This window comes from Heptranchias perlo, chromosome 24 (genome assembly GCF_035084215.1).
Source record: "Heptranchias perlo isolate sHepPer1 chromosome 24, sHepPer1.hap1, whole genome shotgun sequence".
Lineage (NCBI taxonomy): Eukaryota > Metazoa > Chordata > Chondrichthyes > Hexanchiformes > Hexanchidae > Heptranchias > Heptranchias perlo.
The window spans coordinates 4,880,581-4,890,172 of NC_090348.1; the positions used below are offsets into that span (position 1 = coordinate 4,880,581).

The 9,592-nt window shown below is 41.9% G+C and overlaps 1 protein-coding gene across 8 annotated transcripts in view; it reads left to right on the forward strand.

Moving 5' to 3' along the window:
* Window positions 1-9,592, forward strand: part of LOC137341515 (nuclear receptor subfamily 2 group C member 1-A-like) — a 95,525-nt gene extending 85,933 nt beyond the window's left edge. For all 8 annotated transcript variants that reach the window (XM_068004648.1, XM_068004642.1, XM_068004641.1 and 5 more), the window contains 3 exons: window positions 1,450-1,587; window positions 3,157-3,262; window positions 9,201-9,592. In XM_068004648.1, the coding sequence (XP_067860749.1) occupies window positions 1,450-1,587; window positions 3,157-3,262; window positions 9,201-9,375 (419 nt within the window). In that variant the 3' untranslated portion in view covers window positions 9,376-9,592. The remainder of the gene's footprint in view (window positions 1-1,449; window positions 1,588-3,156; window positions 3,263-9,200) is intronic.

Genomic DNA, 9,592 nt, shown 5'->3' on the forward strand with positions numbered 1-9,592 from the left:
TTTCTTTGATGGGACGTGTCTGCATTGTACCTGTAGAATTTCACTTTTTAGTGCCTCCCACTGGCTTGCCACTGATTTCTCCTCAAGTAGTTGTGTCCAATCCACTTCTGCCAAATCACCTTTTAGTTCTGTAAAATTTGCCTTCCCCCAATTTAAAATGTTTACTCCTGATTTAACACTGTCCTTTTCCATAATAATGCTAAAACTAACTGAATTGTGATCACTATCCCCAATATAGTCACCCACTGTCACTTCACCCACTTGCCCATCTTCATTTCCCAGGACTAAATCTAGAATTGCATCCCCTCTTGTTGGGCTTGTCACGTACTGGCTAAAAAAGTTCTCCTGGACACTGATCAAGAATTTTGCCCCCTCTGTGCCCCTCACACTTTGAATCCCAGTTGATGTTAGGGTAGTTGAAGTCCCCTACTATTATTGTCCTCTTATTTTTGCACTCAGAAATTTGCCTACATATTTGTTCTTCTATCTCCCTTTCAGTATTCGGGGGTCTATAGTATACTCCCAGTAGTGTGACTGCCCCTTTTTTTATTACTTAGCTCAATCCACATGGCCTCGATTGATGATCCGTTTAGCATATCATCCCTTCTCACAACTGTAATTGATTCTTTAACCAATAATGCTGCCCCCCCCCCCCTCACTTTTTTTATCACCCACTCTATCCTGCCTGAAAACTCTATATCCAGGGATATTGAGCTGCCAATTATCCCCCTCTTTAAGCCAGGTTTCCGTTATAGCAATGATATCATGCTGCCATGTGTCTATCTGTGTCCTTAGCTCATCTGCTTTGTTTGTAATACTCCTTGCATTGAAGTATATACCCTTTAACCCCATCAAATTGACATGGTAGGATTTGAACTCCCGGCTTCTAGGTTGCTAGTCCAGTACGGTAACCAGTAGGCTATTGTACCTGTTGTAAATTAATGGGGAGAGGAGGGAGAAACTGTTTGAGTTCCTACAAAATCAAGTACAGTAAATTAATTTGCACTTGTACGAAGGGAAAAATATTGACAAACTCTGCTTTCTGTTGACTGTCTCATCTTGCACAGTTTATCATTGCAATTACTGGAAAGTGTTTAGTAGCAGTGCAGTGGGTTAACGTTACACTCTGCTGTACCATATCGTAAATTACAGGATCGTGCCTGAGATTTACAGGATGGGGAACACATTCTAAATTAGGGGTAGCACCAAGAGAAAGCTTAGGGGATGGAGGAGTATTTCACAGAAGTTAATGTAGACTTTGGGAAGTCAGAAAAGTAAGAGGAAAGATGGAGAAAATAAGCCATGGATGAAAAATATGCAGTGGGTAAGATTATTTGATCATTTCCATTTTGCAGTCAGCTTTTTGTTCTCTAAATGTTCATTCCGTTCAGTTTGAGGATGTGTCATGCTGATAGAGTACTGTTTGTTGTGCTATTTTTTAATGAACAGATAAATTGTCAGCAGACCGAGTGAAAGTGGTAATGGAACACATCTGGAAACTGCAGGAGTTCTGTAACAGCATGGTTAAACTATCCCTGGATGGATACGAGTATGCTTACCTGAAGGCAATCGTCCTTTTTAGTCCAGGTGAGTAAAGCTCGAGTCTATAAAGGTGGCATGACCACATAATGTGGGTGTGACTTTTAAAATCAACTTGAATTTCAAGTCATAGAATTTTACAGCACAGAAAATGTCCATTCGGCCCATTGCGCCTGTGCTGGCTCTGGAAAAAGCTATCCGTTTAGTCCCATTCCCCCGTCTTTTCCCCAAACCCCTTTTTAAATTTTGCTTGTTCCAATATTTTTCCACTTCCCTTTTGAAAGCAATCATAGATTCTGTTTCCACCAGTGGCAGGACATTCTAGGTCCGAAGACAATTCTCCTAAGTATTCCCTTTGTTCATTTTTGAAGAAAAACAAAAAACCTAAAGACTTTATTTATAAAAGTAAATACAGAAAAAAAATTTTTTGCATTTAATGGTGAAATAACCAGGTGATATTCACTCAGGCTAAGGTTTAAGTTTGGTATATATTTCCAAAATAAATGTTTAATTGCTTATTTCTCTTTGACATTCAAACACAGCTTCTGACAGAAAATCATTTCTATTCAACTCCTATTAAAGGGAACATGCAGGTTAAATAATTTCCATGTACAATTTCATAAAATGGCGACTTTGGCAGATGATTATGTAAGGGTAGATTTTCCAAATTGGTGGCCCCAGCGCAGATCTTCATGCACATGGAGAGCTAATTGGAATATCAAGTGCAGAAGCCCAATTTGCAACTTGCCCAATTTTGCATCAGTTAGTTTTAATGTCAAAATCGGGCAGGCAATAAAATGGACGTGCTAACCTCTGCTCTCAGGGAGCTACTTAATCACATCTACCCCTTGCTTGACTTCATTCAACTATTTATCAAAGCCAGTGCCACCACTCAGCAGTTCTCAGTCACTTCCTTACCTAAGGAAGGATAAATTTGCCTTAGAGGCGGTGCAACGAAGGTTCACTCGATTGTTTCCTGGGATGAGAGGGTAGTCCTATGAGGAGAGATTGAGAATGGGCCTATACTCTCTGGCGTTTAGAAGAAGTGATCTCATTGAAACATATAAGATTCTGAGCGGGCTTGACAGGGTAGATGCGGAGAGGCTGTTTCCCCTGGCTGGAGAGTCTAGAACTAGGAGACATAATCTCAGGATAAGGGGTCAGCCATTTCGGACTGAGATGAGGAGGCATTTCTTCACTGAGGGTGGTGAATCTTTGAAATTCTCTACCCCAGAGGGCTGTGGATGCTCAGACATTGAGTATATTCAAGGCTGCGATAGATAGAATTTTGGACTCTAGGGGAATCAAGGGATATGGGGATCGGGTGGGAAAGAGGTGTTGAGGTCGAAAATTAGCCATGATCTTATTAAATGGCAGAGCAGGCTCGAGGGGCTGTATGGCCTACTCCTGCTATTTATGTTTTTATATAATCCTATCCTCGTGTTGTGCCTTGGATTGGGTTAGGAGAGAATGTTGACTATTTGTATTTTTCTTTCTCGTTACATTCAATTTTCAGTCTAGAAGAAGAAAGTAGTGTTTTAAGGTCGTGAATGAGCGCTTTTTAGTTTATAAACCTCGAGCAACATTTTAAGAATATTTACTTTTTGTTTTCTTTAGATCACCCAGGCCTAATTAATGCAGCACAGATTGATAAATTTCAAGAGACGGCATATATGGAACTTCAAGATTACGAAGCGAAAGCTTATCCGGATGATTCTTACAGGTATGGTTGAATACAATTCTGCAGCCCTAATGCAAAAGCTAGATTTGGTTATTTCGTAAGGCAAGGTTGTCAAACTCAATTTACATGGTGGGTCTGATCCGACATCCTGGCACTTGGCGTGGGCCACATTCACCAATAATTATTTGGAGACATGGGTAGAAAACAGGTGCAACGTAAACCAATTTCTGGGCCCGAGATCTTGCACCTAATCTGCACCATCATATTGGTCCTCGCTGTTTTTAGGCATCCCTGGCAGCTGCCAGAAATCAGCGTTGGATCAATTTAAATATGCAAAGAAGGGTCCTGTACCTGTTTCAGGATCTTCTGCAAAGTGTGTGAAACATTAGGTGGAGCATGCGCCATGCAAGCTCTGACTAGTTTCTCCAGTTCTACAGCGGTCTTTAAAGGGGCCACGCGAGGCCGCTGCAGAAATGGTAGGGGAATTTTTTTTAACTTCCCCTCAGTGGGGTGTCGAGGAGCAGGGGTGATCCTCCCAACTCCACAGCGCTACTATAGGCTGCTGCCGGCTGGTACTCTGCCCTCCTGCATTTTCTTGCTCCCCACCTCGCAAGGCTTAGCGCAATGTAGCAGTCCCAAATTTAATTACCAACATCAGGTGAGCTGCCTCTGGAGGCATGACAGACGCTGGCAGCTAGTCTCATTATTAAAATGAGACCTGAGGCCCAATTTTGGATGAGCCTCCAGACCCGGCTGCTGACGCACACTCGAATTTCCACCCCACTATTTCTGCAGGTTTTAGCATGCAGGCCTTCAAACATTCTCCCTCAGAAAATGGTTTTGATGACGCAGCTATTTCATGGGCAATCACATAGCATCAACAGCAGCATCACTTACATGGCGAGCATTAACAAACATTGCTGCTTTTTAAACGACATTGCTAATTCAGAAAATATATGTTTACGTAACTTTCCTGTGACCTTATCATATTTCTCACCAGGGTTTGCTTCATAGTGTCTTCGAATGTAGTATTCTTTCACCACAGCTACCTGTTGCTTACAAATCAAGTACGTGGGCTTTCCATTCATGTCCACAAAGAAATACAAAATTAATTTCATAATTCATGTGACTGTTCTGGTGATTTACTTAATTGGCACTGAATGTGTTCTGGGGTATAAACTGCACAGTTTAAGAGGGGAAGTGCAAAAGTTACAGTGAAGACTATTGTCAGAGTTTAAAAAACGATTACTTTTGCTTTTGAAAAAAGCTGGATTTTCTTTTGTAACCAAGGCACTGAATTTGAAGTATTTGTTCTTCTCGAGTGAATCGGTAGCATGGGATTGGCTGAGGCAAAATAACTACTTCATTTTTAAATTAAAGCATTGAATTGTTAGTTATCATCACCATTGGTGAAGTAAATGGTGGAAATTAAAGGGCATCAATGGTTTTAGGCATGGACTCATCTGCCTCTCCAAGATTTATGGATTTGTATCATTAAAGTTCCAGCCACCAGGACAGTCTCCCCACCCCACCCCCAATCCCAATCCCAATCCCATCTTTCAGCTGTTCCCCTTTATCACACCCTACACCACAGTCATGAAGTCATAATAATTGTCTAGTTGTAACAAAATAACTGATAAATCAGCATTTTTCTTTCAAGCTGGAGTGCAACTCCAGCATTCTGTATATTAATTATTTGTTAAGGTTTCTGCTTCTATATCTCTCCTTGCCTCCATCCTCTTTCAAAGAGTGGGCTCATTGCGCTAGTAAGCCCAAGTTACTTTAGCTCAGCCTGTCCTGGATGGTCTTACTTCACAAACTCACCTTGTCTTACTCCGCCAAGTCAAACAATAAAGGGAAGTGCTACGTGTGTAGTGTGCTGCTACTCTGACATACTGTACAGTACCTTGCTCTGTACTGTACTGGGGGATTCACATTTTTATCACCTCCTCCCAAAAAACAATTTACACCTGGACCTAATGAGACCGCTAACCATGCTATACAGAATTGACGTACACAAGAGATAAAAACCAAATCCATTCACCGCATTACATTTTTAAAAAAGATATGTATTGCTATTGTTCCAAATGTTTAAAAACAAAGATTAGATGGAGGAGTGAGATGCTCTTCAAAAAATGTTACTCCAAAATAATTCAGAAAAATAATCCCTGCCAGCAGTACAGCCAGCCTCCCTCTCAAATCCCATTGTTCACTTTGTTGCTGATTGAAGCTCGGACTCTAGCTACAAACTCTGCAAGATCCCGAGCAAGGAGTCGACAGGTGAGATAGGAGCGTCAGGCCTGGGGTTGTTTGTGGGGTTTGTAGCTCTGAGAAAGGAGCCGAGGGAGCTGGGGCTGGGGTTGTGCCCTATGCTGCTCCCCTCCTCTCCCAGCCTGGTGTGAGCGGTGGCAGATGCAGCTTGCGATGTAAACTCGGGGCGTGTAGTGAGAATCCTGAGTCTCCGTCCCCTTGTTCCCCAATCGCCCACAGTGGATAAATAATGAAATATTATTTATTCACAGTGAGGTCCCCAGGTTTCACTCACCCCTTTACTGGCTGCTCCTCTCTTGGGGTCGCTCCCACTCACCATGTTGCTGAGGCTGCTTCTGGCTCAGCAGGAAATGCTGAGTCTCTCTCTCTCTCTCTCTCTTTTCCCCCCCCCACAAGTCTCTATCACCCTATCCCTGAATCCCAATCTCCTGATCTGACCCCCTTTTTCCCCCTCCCAAGCGAAGTCCCAATCTCCTGAACTCTAGCCCCTGTACACAACCTTCCAGCCCATCTCTGCTCCATCTCTCACTCCCCTACATCAACACTCCTATATGGGTGCTGGCTCTCTGGTGGGGGGGGTGGTTTGCTGCTGCAGCCCGAGATTTGAAAGGTGCAGTTTTCCCGGGGTGCTGGAAGCAGCGCCCGTGAGATTTGTGTCCCATTCCGGGAAACACAGGAATCCTAGTGATGAATGTGGGTGAAACTGTCCCGTGGGCCGTACATTTGACACCCCTGCCGTAGAGTAACAGTTTGAAGTGCGTTACAGAGCGGTACCACAATGATAGATGCGGATGGTATAAACTGTCAGAAAGAAACTGAACCAGTTTATCAAGTTGTTTGCATGCAGCTTTGATATTACTCACTGTCATTTACTGTTTCCTTGAGCGGGTGTTGCCAGTAGGAATGATTTATATTTTCACTGCCAGCTAATCTTTTTGTCTGTGACACTGTTCGATATGGTGGGAGCCTCTAGTCTGGGTTTGAGAATACCATGTTTCATTGCTGGATATTTCAAATTCGATGTTGCATCAATTCTTACTTCACTCTTTTTAATTTGTTCTGTATTTAATTTATTCAATATATTTCTGAACTGTATCCTTGTCAGATTAAAAAGTTATCCCAAGAACAACGTACAGGCATCCAACACAAGGTAATGTGCATCTGAAGTTCCGTCAAAATCGAGGGCAGCAATAGGGGACTATTTTGACATTCACCACCCCCCCCCACTTACAAAAACACAAAACCTGATCCACCTCACAAATATTGCTATGTGTGCATTTATTACTGTTGTGCAGAGGAGTTGTTTTACTGTTTCTCGATGTTCTGATAGCATTGCTAATGATTTTATTCCCTGCTGCTATTTGCAGAGTCTGATTTGACCTTCCATCACTGACTGCTCAAGTATAAATAAAACCTGTACAAGGATCCTCCTGTAGTTAGTTACTTTAAGTACATTGGAAGATCAAAACTTGTCACTAAAGCCAAATTTCAAAGCAAATCTATTTGTGTATAAATATGATCACCCAGAATTTTGCACGGCTCAGCATTACTGCAAGGGGACTGTCAGTTTATGTGTAAGCAAATGCATTGAGATGATTTGGTGGGAAGAGTCTGATCAACTAGTTGAAAAGGGAGCAGCTAGATAAATCAAATATAAAATCAGCTCTCTTGTGAAAGACACTGCTGCTCCAACCCAATGCATCTTCTAATCTTTCAAATTATAGTTGTCTCCTAATCTCATTGAATTGTTTACCCAGAGGTTTCATTTAGATGTTGGAAAGGGATGTTGTTCTTCGTCATTAAGGCATCCCTTGCACACCTTGCCAACAGTCCAATCAATCTTGATTTGATCCTGGGAATTAACTTTTTTTTGTTGGTTATTGGCCTCTTCTCTTTGCATGTCCCTCTGCTCTTACTGTCTATAAAGGCCTAGGAATTGCCCGCAAACACCCAGTACAGGCTGCTCTGCTTTGGAGCAAGGTTGGGGTGTTCCAGCTAAGGCTTCTCTTCCTAAACTGGTGCTACTTTGATATGGTTCCAATGATGTGGTATGGATGTCTGAATGGTGAATATATAACTTTGCCTACCTTGGAGGGTCTTTATTTTTCTTCAGATGATGGGTTTCTTCACATGCCGTGATCCTTTCTAACCATCCCCGTGGACCCTGTTCTAGTCATTATTGTTTTATGGACTTTTTGAGGGAGTCGTTTTAGGATAGCGGAGGGCAAAAAAGAACTGAGAAATTCCTCAGGGCAGGCGTAGGGTATATCCCAGTAATTCAAGAACAAACATTGATTTCCCAGAACCAGTCATGATTGGGCAGTTCCGACAGGTTGTGAGGGACACCATCACCCCAAGAATGAGTGATATCCTGCAAGGTAGGTAACTGTACCCCCACCTCCCTGCCACTTGCTGTCTCACGAACAGACGATACATAAAGTGAGTACTTGACTCCAGGAAAATATGCTGTTTTTGTTTGAAGTCCACATAGCATTCCATGTTTTTTCACCTGTAGTTTTCTCAACTTTGCTCATAATTTGAAATGTGATAAAACCACCAGCTTGTTCCTTTTTCTTCAAAACATCATCACAACGAGAGCTGTAACTGCAGAAAGTCAAACAGGAACACTATAAAATGTAATCAATCGTGACAGAAAAAGAAGTATTTATGCCAGCGCAGTTACATTATCAAGAAATAATTGATCTGTTAAAGTATTGTACCAGGGTGTCATTTAATCTTTTAAATAATAATTGCTGTGCTGGTGTAGTTGCACAACATTAGAATCCTGGTTCACCATGGCATTTCCTGGTGAGGTCTTGAGATAAGAAGAAAAACGACAAAGGCAGGATATGCACAGCAGGTCCTTCAACTTAAGAAAAAACTAAAGAAATTAAGGTTTTGGGATGAGTCCCTTTGTCAGGAGTTCTGACATGCTCTCAACCCAAAATGTTAACCCATTTCTTTTTCTCGATGCTCAATGGACCAGTGTGCATTTGCAGTATTATGTGTTTTATTTCTGGTCAAATTGGTGAGGTGACCAGGGGAACGAAGATTTACCTGAGATGCACCAGCGATTGGATGCAAGTTGTATTGTGCATGTGTCCTACCAAGCACTCAAAGATTGTGGGTTCAAGTCCCACTCTAGGACTTGAGCACATAATCTAATCTGACATTCGAGTGCAGTACTGAGGGAGTGCTGCACTGTCAGGTGCCATCTTTCGGATGAGACATTAGACTTTACACCAATACCTGTTCAGGAGGTGTAAAAGATCCCATGGCACTGTTTGAAGAAGAGCAGGGAGTTCTCATGGTCTCCTGGCCAATATTTACCCCTCACCTAAAACAGATTATCTGATCGTTTATTTCATTGCTTTTTGTGGGACTTTGTTGTGTGCAAATTGGCTGCCTACATTACAACAGTGACTGCACTTCAAAAAGTAATCCATTTGGGACATCCTGAGGACGTGATGGTTGCTGTATAAATGCCAGCTTCTTGTTGTATCTCTGAACCCCTTCATAGCAAATATTGCATTTAGAATTACAATAAGATTTTACAGAATACCAATAAAAGCTGCATTTTTTCCAAAGTGTATATTCCGTGGGGCTGTCCTGCAGAGACCAGCTGGCACATGACTTGAGTGCAAATGCCTTGGAACGTAAAAGGTAAAGATTCTAATATGTTTCTAATTTAGTCTGTATCTTTTTGCAGATTATCGAGGCTTCTTCTTAGATTGCCTGCACTACGACTTATGAGTTCTGCTATCACAGAAGAGCTGTTCTTTGCCGGACTAATAGGAAATGTGCAGATTGACAGTATAATACCTTACATATTGCGAATGGAAACTGCAGAGTACAACAGTCAGATCACAGGGTCCGCAGTGTGATTTAACACCTATGAACAATCGTAATGACCTGCTGGAAGCTTCTTCGCCTTCACTTCAACAATGAGGGACAGTTGCAGGTTGTTAATGTACAAAGAAATCACGGGGTAGTCTTTATAAAAGAAGAGAACGAGAAAAAACAATTCATGGGGAGTAGACTGTGAATATTTTTCATTGAATTGTGCTTGATAGCAATTGTAATAAAATAAGTGACCATGAA